Source organism: Lynx rufus, unplaced genomic scaffold (assembly GCF_022079265.1).
Source record: "Lynx rufus isolate CCGP_SWC_20201006 ecotype Redwood Valley unplaced genomic scaffold, mLynRuf1.p SCAF_11, whole genome shotgun sequence".
Lineage (NCBI taxonomy): Eukaryota > Metazoa > Chordata > Mammalia > Carnivora > Felidae > Lynx > Lynx rufus.
Genome location: NW_025814825.1, coordinates 59932000 through 59951117, shown reverse-complemented (window position 1 = coordinate 59951117; position 19118 = coordinate 59932000). Strand labels below are relative to the sequence as shown.

At 43.4% G+C, this 19118-nt stretch overlaps 1 protein-coding gene across 1 annotated transcript in view; it reads right to left on the bottom strand.

The window, feature by feature from the left end:
• Positions 1-19118, bottom strand: part of LOC124506403 (deleted in malignant brain tumors 1 protein-like) — a 107796-nt gene that overhangs the window by 64235 nt on the left and 24443 nt on the right. The window contains 6 exon segments of the mRNA XM_047072463.1: positions 2261-2578; positions 14917-15215; positions 17816-17862; positions 17864-18001; positions 18004-18170; positions 18920-18982. Coding sequence (XP_046928419.1) covers positions 2261-2578; positions 14917-15215; positions 17816-17862; positions 17864-18001; positions 18004-18170; positions 18920-18982 — 1032 coding nt within the window.

Genomic DNA, 19118 nt, shown 5'->3' with positions numbered 1-19118 from the left:
GGACAGAGCATGGTATTATTGTCTGTTGACGAATGAACATGCACTACATGGCCATCAGAAAAGCAACTCGTGGACAATTTGCCCTGTGTGACCTGCTGTAGGAGAGACCATCAGTTGGCCATCATCCCTTTCTTTGCTGCCTTCTCTCCAGGTGTGTCATGACTTCACCTGAACAAAGCAAGGAGATTCACAAAGCAGTTCCTGGAAGTGGAGTGCAGGAGAGGGAGGAGGGCATCAACTCTGAAATGCACCAGAAATCTTGAGGGCAAAGAAACTATTTTACATCTTGACTGTGGTGGTGATCATATAGCTGCACACAATCACCCAAATCCATCCAACTGGACCTGAAAATGGGTGAGTTTTATGGTACACAAATCAAATATTAATTAAAAATATGATGGGTTGATGGATGAATAAAGGGATGATAGACAGATTGATAAATTTATCGTGTAATCTAGGTAGGTAGGAGCTCATTTTCAAATCCTTCAAATTCTGCTGCATATTTGAAAATTATCACAATAAAATGTCAGATGGGAAAGGGTCCCCCAATTTCTAGTACAAGACCTACATCTCCGTCCTTCGATGACCACCTCTCACTTGCCACAGTGCCACACACTTCATTCAGCCAATCCACGTGGCTGCTGATCTTCTCCTTGTTAGTCACAGAATGTCAAAGGCATAGAATTTTTATGGAGCCTGGACTCCAATGTGCCTGTTCTAATGACATGGAGAGTGAGGGCCAACGTCATTCACCTGGAGAGAGACCAGCCAGGATCAGATTCCTTCAGCTCAGGCCCTTTGGCCCCCACCCCCCACACACAGCCTCCCTTAGTTGGCATTTGACCAAAAGAAAAGATTGTGCCCTTAGTTGGCATCTAACCAAAAGAAAAGATTGTGTGAGTGCCTGGCACCAGACAAGCATTTTGGGCATTGTCACATGCAATTCTCAATTATTCAATTCTCTATGTTATTCTGACTCCTACAAAGAGAAATGAAGATGAAACGGGATCAAGAGATGACATCACTTGACTGAGGTCGTATAACTGAGGGTGAGCATATGCCATGTCTGCCCCTCCCATTAGGGTGCAGACCCTGTGAAGGAAGAGCACTGGGGGGAGGGGTTTGACCTCTGCTGTGGCTCCAGTGTTTACTGGCACACAGTTCAGCATGTGGTGGACACTCAGTCAATATTCATTAACGGACAGATGGGTGAATAATAAAGCTGGGAACCAAACCAGGATCTGACTCTAAACCTCACACCAGGTCTAGTAGATGAGGCCAAATGTAAGACGGGTCCTACCTGGGGGCAAAACAGCTGTGGACTGAACACCTGTCAACATGGAAAGAGACTGAGCATGTTATCGTGTCTTATTTAGTGACTATTTACTGGTAACATTCTAGTTTTAGGGAGCTTGGAGGCAGACAGAAGCAGAGACCATGCCCTTGAGGATCTTAGCATGTCTTGGGGATTTGAGCCATGAGACCAGTCAGCAAATGCTGAGCGTCCCAGGGGGCTTCAGAAGGCAGTGCTCCCCCAGGGACCTTAGATGTTGAGGGGTATGGCTCAGGACGAGCCAAGTGCATCCTGGCAGAGCTTGTCATTCGTAGGAACGTTTTCCCAGCTGCCAGAGGGACAGAATCAGGAAAGATTCTGTGAGGCAGAGTGCCAACTGGAAAGACACATAGGTTTGGGAAGGTCACCAGGCCTAGACGTGGAGGGCTTGGAACACCAGCTGACAAATTTGGCCCATCACCAGAGGTCACAAACTCAAACTCGAAAGTTTCCAAGAGCCGTGGGAATAAAACAAGTAAGGGGTTTGAGTGACGGGGACTGTGTGAACTGGAAAGCTGTTTCGTGACCAAAGAGTCAGCTCTTTCTCAGATCCAGTTGGTGAATGTAATAAAAGAATTTGTTGTTTTGAGCCTTAACTTCTGTTTATACTTTTTTTTTTTCCACAAACGGAAGAATTTGGATATTTATGCCAGATAATGTGTTTTGGCTGAGTTCGAGTTCAGCCTGAATTTTCAAACCAAACAGGTCACATCTGAGCCTGGATCCGTGATCATGAGCCGTACTCAAGCAATCTGCAGTCAAGGGGATGGTCAGGTCAATGCATAACTTTGAAAGGGTGTAGACAACACCAGTGGCCTGCCTTGATCCACTGACATTTCTGGACCATGCTGGCTGTGTGTGTGGAAGAATGAGTAGTGAGGGGATAACAGTAGCCTTCCAAGTGAGGACTGACAGTCAGCCCCTCACCTGTGCAGACGACACCAGCATCCTCCAGGTGCCCGCAGTTGTGCCTGGCCTCACCCCTGTGCGCGCACTGCCCCAGGTGACTCTCGCTGCCCGCACACTGCACGTCGTCCAACAAAATCTTCCCAGAGCCTGCCCCGAAGTGGGCCCCCGTGGGTGCCGCCACGGCCTGGCCACACTGCAGCTGGCGGCACACGACTGTGGCCTCGGCCAGGTCCCAGAGGTCATCACACACGGTCCCCCATGTGCCCTGGATGAAAACCTCCACTCGGCCCGAGCACCTCCCTGTGCCATTCACCAGCCTCACGGTCATGGAAGCTCCTGGGGTGACAGAGCAGCGGGATATTGTGAGATTGACCTTTATTTATGTCAGCATGTTGCCTTGATCCTGTTACAGTGGGCCGATATACTGCTGTTGTCATAATTCCTCTGGGTTGGGCAGATAGATCAATGGTCTTGGAACATCAGAGCTGGACTTTCTCCTTCCCAGAAGTGCCAGAAGACCCCAGTGAACAGCAACATCTGGCTTCTGGAGGGGGAAAGGCAGAGGTCCTTGGGTCTCAGCCTTGCACACGTATCCCTGTCCCACTGATGGCAGAAGAACTTCAGGGAACCCTTGACTTGAGGGCCATCTGGATGCGATGGCCATGGCTCTGTGGACAGCTGACCAGAGTATTTCCATGGGAGTTGCCCAGTACGGTGTAATCTGGAGATTACAGAGTGCTCTTTCTTGCACTAAAGACATTTCTTTGCCGCCAGCACAGTGGTATTTTTAACCATAGAACATTCCCTTAATGCCTAATAGGGGAAAAAGTTGATAGAGTTCACCCCTCAGGATTTACAATCAGTGACAGGATGGAGAAACCACACACTTTGCGCTATCAGGGCAAGTAAGAGGGATACCTCTAGGAGTCTAACAACACTATTGGTGACAGACATTTCATCTGCTTTGAGAGATCAGTTTATGTAGGACTGGCTTTGAAACAGGAAGATGATTTCTGCAGGTCGATCATAAAGGAAGGAGGTTCGCCCCAGACAGAGTGAAAGGAGGGGCAAGTTCACGTGGAAGGGAAACCTGTGGGGGCTTCAAGTGCAACATGATTTGATTAAATGAACTCATTTCCTCTCCTTCCACAAGCATGTGAAAGGCCTTAAAATGTAATCTGCAAGGACAGAGAAAATGGGAAGAATAGGAAGAGCTGATGGGAAAATCCCAGCACGTTCTTTTTAGAAACTAGAGACCAGAGAAACCTCGTAGATGATGTGTTTGGAGGAAGAGGATGCCAACCAATGTAGGATTGAGGTGCTGGCAAAGAAGGGCATAGTGGTCAATTGTATTTTCTAAAGGTGTCTACAAAATCTCTCCCATTCCTCGAGCCCTCTGGAACCTTGACAGTCCCATGTCGGAAGGAGGAGTCTCTGTATCATCCCTTCAAAACCAGGTGGGCCTTTGTGACTTTCTTGACCAATGGAGTGTGGCACGAGCCAGGGTGAGGGAAGTGCCATGCACTTGGGCTCTATTTCCTCAGGGAACTGTCTCCCGGAACCTAGCCATGACCCTGGGAGAAAGGCCAGGCCTAATGCAGATGCTGATGTTTGAAAGTCAAACATTTAAACACACTTCTCAGTGTGTTTAAGTTTCTCTAGGTCAGTTGTCTCACCTCAGCAAAAGGCAAATATTTGATGACAACAATGATGGCAATAGTTATTATAGAACTAACGTTTATATAGACTTCCTGGTGTCCAGCACTAAGTAAATGATGCTTTCAGCATCTTTAACCTCCACGGTGGTCCTCCAGCCACATCTGTGTATCTATGTGTGTGTGTGTAGATGTGTATATATAAATAATAGTGTCGGGGCGCCTGGGTGGCGCAGTCGGTTAAGCGTCCGACTTCAGCCAGGTCACGATCTCACGGTCCGTGAGTTCGAGCCCCGCGTCGGGCTCTGGGCTGATGGCTCAGAGCCTGGAGCCTGTTTCCGATTCTGTGTCTCCCTCTCTCTCTGCCCCTCCCCCGTTCATGCTCTGTCTCTCTCTGTCCCCAAAAAAATAAACTTTGAAAAAAAAATTTTTTTTAAATAAATAATAGTGTGTATACATGTATATAGACACTCATGGATGTATTATAGGCAAATATATTCTATTATAGTACCCATATTGTAGGTGAGGAAATTAAGGCACATAGCAGTTGAGTAATGTGCCCAAGATCACACAATTCTGGGGAACCAGTGTTTGAAATTAGGAAATCTGTTTCCCTAGCCTATGCAAGAAATCTTAGTGAGATTTATTTAGTAGGAAACAAAACAAAAACTAGAGAGAACTCCCAGAAGTATCAGATTACTAGTTTGTGGGTATAGAACCAAGGTAGTGGGTGAAGTTGGAGAAGGAAGGCTGCATGACAGTAAGTCTGTTAGCACCGTGTAGTTGTTAATGCACATGCATAGAGCACCTTGGTGGAAGGAAGGAAGGAAGGGGAAGGAAAGAAGGAAGGAGGGAAGGAAGGAAGGAGTCTGCTTCAGATCGTGTGTCTCCCTCTCTCTCTGCCCCTCCCCTGTACTCTCTCTCTCTCTCAAAAATAAAATAAACATAAAAAATTTTTAAAAATAAGATGCATTTTATTTTGAAATATTTAAGCATGAAAATGTATGCAGGATATACTAAAAGTACCAATTTATATTTAAAAAATTATATTACTATACGAGAGTATAGGCTAATCTAGAGCTAATAATTCAATAGTTAAAGTAAAAACAGAAATACCAAAACACCAAACAAAAAGCAACTGAGTAAAAAGAAAAGAAAATAATGTCTTATACTTAGAAGAAAGATATTCTATTTTCTTCTGCTGATTTAATGTAGGAATTTATTAAGGAGTAATGGATTTCCACCCTAAAGGATTTTTATGATAAATTCTAATTTACTAGAGATGAAGATCTGTTTATTTCTTTTGAAGATCTGTTTCTATAGATGCAAAATATATATGCTCACATTCCTTTTACCAAAATTCTTTCTTTGTTTTGTGATCCTTATTATAAGTGTGGAGTTGCTCAGACTTGCTTTTTTCCCTCAATGCTAACCAGAGAGATTCTAACAGCTCCTCACTGCTGCCGAGGAGAGAGATCTCAGCAAGGTAAAACAGTAAGAAAAAGTCCTTCTTTTCAGTTAGATAGAGAAAAACAGATACTATTTTGCTGCATAAAGTTGTCTTTGCAGATAAAATTTTTAAAATTTAATAATCACAGATTATTTCTGTCTAGTGAAAGGGTCTGCAATCTAATGGTTGTTTTATTTGTTGCCTTGGCCATGATATTTATATTGACATTCTGCATTCTAGAAGGTTCTAAAAAGCCTGGCGTGCTTCTCTGTTAAGCCAACAGTGATCTTTGGCACCTCCCAGTTCCCTACACGAACGAGATAAAAAGCAGAATCCACGGTCCCACTAGATTTCTTATTTAAACGAAGAGTTTAATGGCCAACTCATCTTTGACAAAGCAGGAAAGAACATCCAATGGAAAAAAGACAGTCTCTTTAACAAATGGTGCTGGGAGAACTGGACAGCAACATGCAGAAGGCTGAAACTAGACCACTTTCTCACACCATTCACAAAAATAAACTCAAAATGGATAAAGGACCTGAATGTGAGACAGGAAACCATCAAAACCTTAGAGGAGAAAGCAGGAAAAGACCTCTCTGACCTCAGCCGTAGCAATCTCTTCCTCAACACATCCCCAAAGGCAAGGGAATTAAAAGCAAAAGTTAATTACTGGGACCTTATGAAGATAAAAAGCTTCTGCACAGCAAAGGAAACAACCAACAAAACTAAAAGGCAACCAACGGAATGGGAAAAGATATTTGCAAATGACATATCGGACAAAGGGCTAGTATCCAAAATCTATAAAGAGCTCACCAAACTCCACACCCGAAAAACAAATAACCCAGTGAAGAAATGGGCAGAAAACATGAATAGACACTTCTCTAAAGAAGACATCCGGATGGCCAACAGGCACATGAAAAGATGTTCAGTGTCGCTCCTTATCAGGGAAATACAAATCAAAACCACACTCAGGTATCACCTCACGCCAGTCAGAGTGGCCAAAATGAACAAATCAGGAGACTATAGATGCTGGAGAGGATGTGGAGAAACGGGAACCCTCTTGCACTGTTGGTGGGAATGCAAATTGGTGCAGCCGCTCTGGAAAGCAGTGTGGAGGTTCCTCAGAAAATTAAAAATAGACCTACCCTATGACCCAGCAATAGCACTGCTAGGAATTTATCCAAGGGATACAGGAGTACTGATGCATAGGGGCACTTGTACCCCAATGTTCATAGCAGCATTCTCAACAATAGCCAAATTATGGAAAGAGCCTAAATGTCCATCAACTGATGAATGGATAAAGAAATTGTGGTTTATATACACAGTGGAATACTACGTGGCAATGAGAAAAAATGAAATATGGCCTTTTGTAGCAACGTGAATGGAACTGGAGAGTGTGATGCTAAGTGAAATAAGCCATACAGAGAAAGACAGATACCATATGGTTTCACTCTTATGTGGATCCTGAGAAACTTAACAGGAACCCATGGGGGAGGGGAAGGAAAAAAAAAAGAGGTTAGAGTGGGAGAGAGCCAAAGCATAAGAGACTGTTAAAAACTGAGAACAAACTGAGGGTTGATGGGGGGGGTGGGAGGAAGGAGAGGGTGGGTGATGGGTATTGAGGAGGGCACCTGTTGGGATGAGCCCTGGGTGTTGTATGGAAACCAATTTGACAATAAATTTCATATATTAAAAAAATAAAATTAAATAAAATTAAAAATTAAAAAAAAATAAAAAATAAAAAAATAAACGAAGAGTTTATAAGGGTCTATGTCTCATTGTATGAATAGCTCTCTAGCTTACAAAATAGGAGTAGGAATATAACACACTACAATACAATACAATAATATAAGTAGTAATATTTCTCTAACATACCAGTTCATTTGAGATCAGTTAGAATATACACGTGAGTAAAATTGCAATGCAAATGTGCACTGTCAGCCTAATCGCAAGGAGATTACGCTCAGAAGAAAAGGTGAGGAAGCCTGCCGAAAGGTTAGAGGTCAAGCTCCCCTTTACAAGTCCGAATTCTCCTGGGCCCTCAGAATTTGCTCTGTGGACACCCTCCTCCCCACATCGCTCTGGAAAAGCATGGAAACACCACAGTGAGACTATCGCCTACAGTTTTCAACTCAGTCCTACCAGGAAATGTGTGCACTGTTCCCCGAAAGTTAAACCTCTTTTCAACAAGGCTCCTGTGAGCACCCTTGGGCCAAAATAGGCCGGCTTGCTATGAGCCATTGCTGCTAACAGGCGGCCTGGCTTACTGAGCCCAGCTCCAAGGATGTTGCCTTGGGGTGGCCCTCCCCACGGCCAATCGATTCTGTCCCCCAGGAAGCTGTAAAGTAAGGCAGAATCCACCCCTGCCTCCTATTTGAAACAACTTTGTGGTAGGCAAAAATGTCATGTCCTTCCTCCTTCCCAAATGGGCTTGGGGTGGTGGTGGTGAGTTCAGACCTGCTAGTTATTCAGAACAACCCAGAGGAGCAGACAGATTAATCGATCAGATGTGGTGGGCACACTGCCTGGGGCCCAGGTGACTGCTAAAGACCCCTAAAAATGTCTTAATTTCTTTAAAATTAGAAGAAAAAGATGACCTCAGTCTAGTCTACATTCCATTTGTCTTTATACCAACACGGTCATAAAATATAATTCAGTATAAGGGTCTCTGAAAGCAAAAGTGCTCAGGGACCCAGGGATGTCAAGAAGTGGCTCGAGCTGGGGCTCGAAACAGAGGAGGTGATGTGTGACTGCTGTGTGATACGCTTTTAGGAAGCAACAGAATATCTACACACAACCGTAAACTCCCACCATAGAGTTTATTTGGAAATATAAACACTTGAGGTGAGCCTGAGTGGCTCAGTTGGTTAAGCATCTGACTTGATTTCAGGGCAGGTCATGATCCTACGATTTGTGAGTTTGAGCCCTACATCGGGTTCCATGCTAACAGTGCAGAGCCTGCTTGGGATTCTCTTTCTGCTCCTCTCTCTGCACACGCCCCCTGCCCCAACGCCTCTCTCAAAATAAATAAATAAACTTGAAAAATAAACATTTGATGACACCTGACCTGGAAAAATTCAGTTATCATGTGAGTTATTGTGGAACCAACCTTCAGATACCCAAATGGTACAACGAGTTTTTTCTCTTTGTAAAGCAGATGTGCAGGCAGGTACCCCAGGGTGAAGAAGGAAGAGATGGGCTAGGGCTCATTCCTAATACAGAGTTCTAGGCATATTAAAAGGGTACATTTTGCCTGTCTGTCACCCTGGAAGCTATAAATTTATAAGTTTTTCCCATTAGGAATTTTATACTAAAATCTACAGAGTAAGTGATTACCACAGCTGACACCCCCGTTACCTGGCTATGGTCCTAATGCACCTGCACTGTACAATTAGGCTTGCAAGAATGTTCTCTTCCCAGTAGTCCAGAGGTAGCTTTGGACATACTGTCTCCACCCCCCTGCCCCCCAAAAGGCTAGTAGTCACATGGGTTTGGAGTCAGATTGCTACATGCCCAGATTTTGGCTTCACCATGTTCTAGGTGGGTAATGCTAGAAAATGATACTTTCTGTGTCTCATTTTATGAGCCAATGGTGAGGGTTGTGGGGACAATAATGCTGGGAGGTTCTTGTGAGCACTCAATGAACTGTCAGTTATATGAAAGCATCCGATTCTCTGCTTTATTACATTTTGGTTGTTCCACAAACATTAGCTTCCCCACCCCCCGCATTTTCCCAAGGACTTACCTGCCAGGGGGGTGGGTGTGGATGGCAGGGCCGCAGGCTCCGTTGTGTCTGTGGTTGCAAATAATCCATCACCTGTCAGCAGGGATGAACAGAAGAATTCCCAGTAATTGGGACATCCCCTAATTTCAACTTCAGAAAGACTAAGTTTCAGGGGTGCCTAGGTGGCTCAGTAAGTTGAGCACCCGACTCCTGATTTCGGCTCAGGTCACGATCTCACGGTTTCATGTGTTCGAGCCCCACATCAGGCTCTGTGCACTGACCCTGTACAGCCTGCTTGGGATTCTCCTTCTTTCCCTCTCTCTCTCTGCCCCTCCCCCAGTTGCACTCTCTATGTCTCCCTCTCAAAATAAATAAATACGCTTTAAAAAAAAATGAGAAAGAAAGACAAAGATTTGAACACCAAGCCAGCTTGAAGGTCACGGTCAGGTAGAAATGTCGGCTCCTGACTCTGCTTTTACGCAGGCCAGGAGTCCTCTCCTGGCTGTGGTCAGTGGGCCCGGGAAGGGGCCAGTCCACTGCCCTGCACACAGTGCCCTCCCCCCTATTCCCCGCAGAACTAACAACCCACCTGCTAGAATGGCCATCATGGGAAGTGTTGCAGGTGTGGTGGGCACGGCTGCTGTCAGCACTTCATCTGTGTCTGTAAAGCAAAGAGAGGCCTTGTGCACCGCTAGATGCGGCCTCCCCACACGGGGAGGGGGAACTTCAGACAGGCCCCAACAGAAGCCTAGGCGCAAGTCTGTCCTGCTATGGTCTGGGTCTGCTCTCTCTGACTGCCTTTCCTGGTACACCCACCCAACGTGGGTATCAGACCCCACTGTGGGGTAAAAGGCTCACATGTGGATGGTATGCCCTCGCCTGGCACACTCCGGTTCTCTAAGTGCCCACAGAACCAATGATAGATCTTTTCCCTCATTTCCTTTGAGGAGCAGCCCAGATGTGTCCTGTCACGGAGACATGCAGTCAATTACACAGCTGAGTGTTTTCCATTTCGATGTTTGGTGGCTTTATCTTGGCTCTGAGTAGCCAAAGCCGTGTGAGGCTTCCATAGGGCATGAAGACAGCCCTGTTTTCATCTTATTAACTCGTAAAATGGCAATAAAGTATTGTTTTGCTTCCTTTTTAAAAAATTATTTATTTATTTAAAAAAAGTGGGCTCCACCCCCAGCACAGGGCCTGAACTCACAACCTTGAGGGCAAGAGTCTCATGCTCTACTGACTGAGCCAGCCAGGTGCCCCTGTTCTGCCTCCTTTTTAAAATAGCTTTATCAAGGCATCATTGCTGCTCAGAGAGCTGCATGTATTTAATGTGTACAGCTTATTGGGTTCAAACATACACAAACACTTGCAATATTATCACCACAGTCACGGTAATAGACATATCCAACAACTCCCAGAATTTCTTTGTATTTTCCCCTCCTTTTTTTTTTTTTTTGTTGTTGTTGTGAACACTTAGCATGGTATGCATCCTCTTAGCAAATTAAAAAAAAATTTTTAATGTTTATTTTTGAGAGACAGAGCAAGAGAGACAGAGCATGAGTGGGGGAGGGGCAGAGATAGAGAGGGAGACAGACTCTGAAACAGACTCCAGGCTCTGAGCTGTCAGCACAAAGCCCCACGTGGGACTCGCACTCGGGAACGGTGAGATCATGACCTGAGCAGAAGTCGGACGCTTAACCCACTGAGCCACCCAGGCACCGCTCAAATTTAACTACTTGCACTATATTGTATGGTAGATCTCCAGCATTTATTCATCAAGCATAACTGAAACTTCCTATCATTGAACTCCCTCCCCTGAACCCCTGACAACCACCACTCTATTCTCTGCTTCTGTGAGCTTGACTATTTGAAATGCCTCATATAAGTGAAATCATGCAATATTTATCCTTCTGTGATTGGCTTATTTTGCTCAGCATTATGTCCTCCAGATTCAGCTATATTGGTGCCAATGGCAGAATTTCCTTCTTTTTTTTTTAAGGCTGAATGATATTCACTTTATATAGGTACCACATGGTCTTTATCCGTTCACCTGTTGATGGACGTGTGGGTTTTTTTCCATATCTTAGCTATTGGGAATGTTGCTGCAATGAACATGGCAATGCAGATGTCTCTGAGAGCCTGATTTCAATTCTTTCGGGTATATTACCCAGGAGTAGGATGGCTGGATCATATGCCAGTTTTAGTTTTAATTTTTAAGAATCTTTGAAATGTTTTCTATAGCAGCTGAACCATTTTACATGTCTACGGGCAGTGTGCAAGGTGCCAATTTCTCTACAACCTCGCCATACTTATTATAGTAACCAACCTAACAGGCACGAGGTGATATCTCATTGTAGTTTTGATTTGCATTTCCCCTAATAATTAATGATGTTGAGCATCTTTTCATATACCTGTTGGACATTTTTATCTTCTTTTTGGAGAAACGTCAGTTCAAGTCTTTTGCCCATTTTTTAATGTGGTTATTTGATTTTTTTGCTATTAAATTTTGGGAGTTCTACATAGATTTTGGAAATTAGCCCCTTAGCAGATATATGATTTTCAAATACTTTCTCCCATTTCATAGGTTGCCTTTTAATTCTGTTGATTGTTATTTCTGCTGTGCAGAAGCTTTCAGATCGATACAGTTCCGCTTACCTATTTTTGGTTTTATTGCCTGTCTCAGGTGTCATATCCAAGAATTTATTGCCAACCAGTGTGAAGAAGACCTTCCCTTATGTTTTCTCCTAGGAATTTTATAATTTCAGGTGTTATGTTTAAGTCTTTAATCTACAATGAGTTAATTTTTGTGTATGGTATAACACAGGGGTCCAATTTCATTTTTTTTTTGCACGTGGATATTCATTTTTCCCAATATTATTTGTTGAAGAGACCATCATTTCTCCATTGTGTATTCTTGGTACCCTTGTCAAAGATCAGTTCACTATATATACGTGGGTTTATTTCTGGGTTCTCTATTCCGTTCCATTGGTCTATATGCCTATCTTTATGCCAGTACCATAATGTAGGTTTTTAATACATTTTGGAATCAGGGAGTGCAATGCCTCTAGCTTTGTTCTTTCTCAAGATCGCTTTGGCTATTCTGGGTCTTTTGTAGTTTCATATGAATTTTAGGATTGTTTTCTCTACTTCTGTAAAAATTACCCTTAGGATTTTGATGGAAAGAGCTTTGAATCTGTAGATCTCTTTGGATAGGATGGCCATTGTAACAATATCTTGTCTTCCAATCCATGGACATGGGATCCTTTACATTTTTTGTATTTCCTTTAATTTACGTCATCAATTATAGTTTTCGGTTACAGACCTTTTACCTCTTTGGTTAAGTTTATGCCCAAGCAATTTTATTTTTGTTGATGATACTGTAAATGGGATATCTTGATTCTTTTTTCAGATGGTTCATTGTTAAAGAAACACAATTGATTTCTGTATGTTGATTCTGTATCTTGTAACTTTACTAAATTCATTTTTTAGTTTTAACATTTTTTTTTCTCTCTGGAGTGCTTAGGGTTTTCTATATGTAAGACCAGGTCATCTGGAAACAGATAATTTAACTTTTTCCTTTCCAACTTGAATTTCTATTATTTCTTTTCCTTACCTAGTTGCTCTGACTAGGAATTCCAGTACTATATTGAATGGAAGTGGCAAGAGAACATCCCTGTCTTTTATTCTGATCTTTAAGGAAAAGCTTCCAAATTTTCACCATTGTGTTAGCTGAGGTCTTGTTATATATGGCCTTTATTATGTTGAGGTACGTTCCTTCTACATCTAGGTTGTTAAGTATTTTCATCATGAAATGGTGTTAAATTTTGTCATATGCACTTTCTGCGTCTATTGAGATGATTATGTGATTTATTTTTAAAAATTATTTATTTAATTATTTTTAAAAATTGTAATTCTTGTATAATTAACATACAGTGATACATTAGTTTCAAGTGTACAACATAGTAATTCAACAATTCCATACATTACTCAGTGCTCGTCATGATAAGTGAACTCTTAATCCCCTTCACCAATTTCACCCATTTTAAAAACTCTTTAATTGTGTTAATGTGGTATATCACATTCATTGATTTGTATATGTTGAACTACCCTTACAACCCAGGGAAAAATCCCACTTGATCGCATTGTATGATCCTTTTAATGTGCTGTTGTATTGTTTTCTTTTAAAAAGGATCTCAAACATCTTTTTAAAAAGATGCTCAAACAGAGCAAAATATTAGGATTTGATAAAACTTAGTATTGGATATTCAGGGGTTCATGATACTATTTTTACATTTGTCAGTGAGTTTGAGACTTCTCATAATGTTATTTTATATATGTAAATGATTGGCTAGCCACTTAATTATTTTGATCAGTTTAAATAATTTGGGACTAGACTATCTAGAAATCAGTTAAACCATCACAGTGGTTATTTAAAGCGAGTTGTAATAGAAAAAGAAAAAAAATCACATAATTGATTTAATTTTTTAGTTGGCCACGTGGTTCATTGTACAAGGTACAGTGTACAATCAGTCTTAGTATGTCAAATACACACCAGAAGTTTTACTCCTAATGGCAAAGCAACTGAGACTCAGTTCCAATCAAGGTGAAGAAGGGGATCTTGTGATGTGTGGCCAATGCCAGTGGGAATTTCACTAGCAACTATTTTATTGTGACACCCATGTTATCATGTATTTAAGGAAACAGGCTTCGTTGTTCTCCTATCAAATACCTACAGAGAGAGAAATGATTCATTTTTATATGCTGTGTCCTCTTCTAACCACTTACTTGTTTTTGTATTTTTCAGATTCCTGAAATTAAAAGGATGCTACATACTGATCATACAAATATCTGCTAATATGTGAATCTATCAGCAGTTTTTAAAATACATCTTGATCACCGTAAATATTATTTCGTAGAAATTAACTCAATCTCAACTTACTTTATTTTAATTGACTGAGCCTCTGAACCCTTTAGAGACAACTAAATATTCTCAACATCCAGGTTTTGTTTAGGCAAGTTCAAGAATTATTTAAGAGGTCTAAGTGGTGAAACGAGAAACCTGATTCCCCTTCTGCTCTGTGCCCCTCTGTATGATGTGATATGATGTAGAATGGCTGTTGCTGGTGTCACTCTACCCTGGAGTGACTCAACCATGCAGGACCACTGGGCTGCACAAGCCCAGAAATCGCCATCCATGTACCACATGTGGTGACCTGGAATTGCCATCCACATACCACATGTGGTGACCTGCATGGTGATAGAATCCACGGTGCATTCTAGGAGGGTGGTGCTCCCTGGAGTTGTTCCATGCAAAGACCCTACTAACTTGGTTTAGGAAAGGGACATTCTTTTTTTTTTTTTTAATGTTTTTAATTTATTTTCCAAGAGAGAGATTGACAGAGTGTGAGAAGGGGAGGAGCAGAGAGAGAGAGGAAGACACAGAATCTGAAGCAGGCTCCAGGCTCTGAGCTGTCAGCACAGAGCCCGACGTGGGGCTCAAACCCACGTACCATGAGATCATGACCTGAGCCGAAGTCGGACGTTCAACCGACTGAGCCACCCAAGTGCCCCAGGAAAGGGACATTCTAAGGAGGAAAATCTTCAAAGCAAAAGAACCATGCAAAGAATGGACCAACCTGACAGTGTGTATGCTCGGGTGGCAGTTTCAGGCTCTGTAGTTGGAGTGGGGCCTGGTGAACCATCAGCACCTGATGGCCAGAAGAAATCCACATGCTAAGGCCTATGGTGCCATTTATAATATGAGTCATTAAAATAATCATTGAGAAATGTCTGAAAGGAGACAAAGAAGTGATGTGGGGTTAAAAAAAATGATACAGCCCCTTACCTCTGCAGACGACACCAGCATCCTCCAGATGCCCGCAGTTGTGTCTGGCCTCACCCCTGTGCGCGCACTGCCCCAGATGGCTCTCGCTGCCCACACACTGCACATCATCAAGCACGATCTTCCCGGAGCCTGCCCCGAAGTGGGCCCCCGTGGGTGCGGCCATGGCCTGGCCACACTGTAGCTGGCGGCACACGACTGTGGCCTCGGCCAGGTCCCAGAGGTCATCACACACGGTCCCCCACGTGCCTTGGATGAGAACCTCCACTCGGCCCGAGCACCTCCCTGTGCCATTTACCAGCCTCACGGCCACGAAGCCTCCTGGGGAGATACGAGGAAGACAGAGACTGGAGATCTAACTCTCTAAGGTTGGGGAGATTTCTTATATTGGGGTATACTGTTAGGTAATAATAGCTCAAGTTTTCAGAAATGCTGTCTCTTGACATAATCTTCATCATCTACAGTAAAAGAACAGCCTTTATAAATTACTTTATTTTAATTGTTTTTTCTATTTATTCTTACTGAGAGGACTTGTCTTCTGCAATGTGGCCCAATAGATCTGGAAGTAAATATCCCCAAGGGATATTTAAAGGAATTGTTTGTTTATTACCTGGTGATGTTCATATAGGAGATATGGCTTATGGAGATGATAGTTCTTTTCTAAATTTTTTTAAAAGTTTATTTATTTATTTTGAGAGAGAGAAAGAGAGAGAACAAGTGAGCATTGGGAGGGTAAGAGAGAGAGGGAAAGAGAGAATTCCAAGCAGGCTCTGCGCTGTCAGCACAGAGCCTGATGTGGGACTCTATCTCATGAACCATGAGATCATGACCTGAGCCGTAATCAAGAGTTGAACACTTAACCAGCTGAGCCACCCAGGCACCCCTGGAAATGTTAGGTCTGTAATTAAAGGCAAAGAGGCATTAGCATATATGCTAACGAGAAGGCCTAGACATAGCTGAGGAGATAAATTTTGCTCAAACGGAGCAGTGCAGGGAAAATGGAAATCAATAGGTGACATTTTGTCTTTCGTATATTTTATTGTAGCAATTCTCTGTTGTAGAGAGCCTAATAGTATTCTTAACATTTAACCGTTCCATATCATTTTCTCAAATCATCTTGGGATGAGCAGTTAATTCTTGTTCACACCTTCCTTCTCTAGCACTCCCGAGGTAACTTCGATCATGTCATCAAGAAAAACACAGTGAAAACAACCACAGTGATCCTTGTAGTTGGGCAGGTCTGGGTGAGCCAACCTTTACCACATATGGTTGTGTGACTCTAGTGTTGTCACACAGTGCCTTCTGTTCATCTGTCTTTTCTGAGCTCTGTTTATGCATTTATGAAATGTTGGAAATCGTGCCTTCCTTTATGGTTATTGTGGAGCAACAATATTGTGAAAGCCCTTAATTCTGTGCATGGCACAGAACAGATGCTCAGGAAACATGAAGCAAGTCACAGAGAGGCATTACCTGCTGGTATGAGTGTAGAGTGAAGGATAGAAGGGCCTGTTGTGGGGATGGTAGCTGACAGTCCATCACCTATAAATGATACAAACAGGGACATCATTTGTGACCAAGAACCTCCTAAATGTAGGAAAGGAAGATGTTTACAATGAGAACATCCTGAAAAGTCAGACTCAAATATGACATTGAGTCTTCCATTGGTTTCCTCCACAAAGTTTTAGGCAGGGAAACCCTCACTTCACCCTGTCTTTAAACTTAGTTATCTAGTTTTTAAGATGAGGTTTTGGAATATTCCCCATGGTCTGTACACTCTAGTTCTCTGAATGCCCATGAGTCCATTTCTGGGTCTCTCTGTTTCCATCTCTCTTCTTTCTCTTTTAGAAAACAATCAACTGTATGCAATCATGGCAACATGGCATTTGTGTCGATGATTGGACTTTTTAGGCTTGCCCTAGGTGTTTGGCCAATTTATCTAGACTATGTGTTACCTAAGCAATGTGAGATTTTCAGCAACTCTTGTTCCTCATTTTGCCTTATAAAACATCAATTCAAATGATCTCACGGCCATATATCATTATGGGGTCAGTTGGGGAAAATCAGTGTTTAGAATGTCAAATAGCAATTAATGCAGCAAACTGGATATTTAGTGTAGAGAATGGGTTTGTGGTTTCATTTTTTAGTTGGAAACATGGTGCTGGTGGAGTTGGCCTTAACCTTCAGTAATAACCCACAGGTGCTGTGGCTGCTGCCAGAGGAGATGGAGACCCAGCCCAGGTCGGATGCAAGAACAGTGCTCACACCGGGTGCCTCGGCACTGGGAGTTCTGTAGCTTTCTCCATCCTTGTAGGCTCTATAGGCACCAATTTGAGTAAGCTTGGCCCACTGCCAGCATCTGATAGATGGTCAGATGCTCTGGGCATCATCTGCTTTTTATAATACTTTTAACCTGTTGGGTTCTTTTAAACTTGATTAGAGTCTGGAACCAGTGGAATACAATTTGGATTTCCCAGGAATAACAACGGACAGACAGAAAAGGAACACTTTGAGAGTGCCAGGTGATGGATAAGCGTCTCGTTTTGTAAAATGTCATGCCCTCTTTTATTCTTATCTACAACCCTTGCACAGTAGGGGTGGCTCTGCCATCTCTAAGTGCCTCTACCGGAGTATAGATTGAGGAAGCATCTTCTAGAGGGTAAACAGAACCAAAAGCAAAAGCAGCAAGCACAGATGACCCACCTGTGAGTGTGTACATTGAGGAAGCAGCTTCAGAACCTGAGGTGGGGGTGGGGGCTGGTGGGCCATTAGCACCTGAAGATGGAAAGGCATTGGCATGGCTTATTATAATAATGCTTGCAATATGGAGTTTATTCAATACATTGCTTAATGACTTGATTTCGACACAGGTTGAAAATGCCTGAGGGTGCATAAAAGCAGTGACATCATGGGAGGTGACAGCTCCTCTCCTGAGCACACGACGCTGGCTGGCATCCTCCATGGGCCCGCAGTCGTGCCTGGCCTCACGCCTGTGCGCGCACTGCCCCAGGTGGCTCTCGCTGCCCACACACTGCACATCGTCCAGCACGATCTTCCCGGAGCCTGCCCCAAAGTGCTCCCCGCCCCCCCCGTGGGTGCCGCCACGGCCTGGCCACACTGCAGCTGGCGGCACACAACTGTGGCCTCGGCCAGGTCCCAGAGGTCATCACGCACGGTCCCCCACGTGCCTTGGATGAGAACCTCCGCTCGGCCCGAGCACCTCCCTGTGCCATTCACCAGTCTCACGGCCATCCAGGCTCCTGGGGATGCACAAGCAGCAGAAACACTGGGAGACCGGCCCCCCATATCTGGAGGGTTTCCTTCATCCTTTTGAAACCCTAGGTCATCATGTCCCCAGTTTACAAACATGCAAGATCACACAGTCCTCAGGTACCCGCACAGTTAAGAATAGTCAGAATAATCTTCAGATTCAAATCCCTTCAACGAGTCTTTACTAAATCTCCCCTTGCAAAGGATGAAACTCTTTTTCAAGAAACTTTCAGAATTCCCAGGTTCTTTTAGTCACTTTATCCATGTTATTCCTCTGCCATGGATAGCCTAGAAATGGGAAATGTCAATATATCTAATGAAATAGGAAAGATCCATACGCAGATCGTATCTAAATGGACCTCTGTTGTCCAGACTACATTAGTCTCACAGCAACTTGGTCCCTTTGTCCCCCATAATCTTTCTTTATGGCTTTACTATGTAAAGGAAACTGAGTCAGGAACTGACATATGTTGTTTGTGAGTGAAATGCCAGAGCCTCTGAGAGCCACTAACTTAAACGTTTCTCTCTTAATCTTTGCAACCCCATGTGGCACGGCATGGGTTTCCATTTTACAGATGAAGAAATTGAGGTGAACCAAAAGGTGAAAAAAGGTGAAGACAATTGCTCTAAATGCCGTAATATGTAAGTGGGCTGGCTCCCGCGTTCACTCCAGCTTGGAGAAATGCCTCTCTCCCTGCTTTCCATCAGCCCTTAATTTCCCAGGACCTGTTTCCCATACCTGCAGGTAGAGGAGTCAAGGCCGCAGAGGCTGTGGTCAGTGAGGGCTCTGAGAAGCCATCAGCTAGGAGGAACACAAAGCTAGGTCACCGTCAGTCAGTAGAGCAGAAAGAAGAAAGCGGACACACTGCCTGAAGGATTCATTCTGAGACCCTTCCGGAGCTTTGTGTTTTCTTTTGATTCATCTAAATAAGTCACCA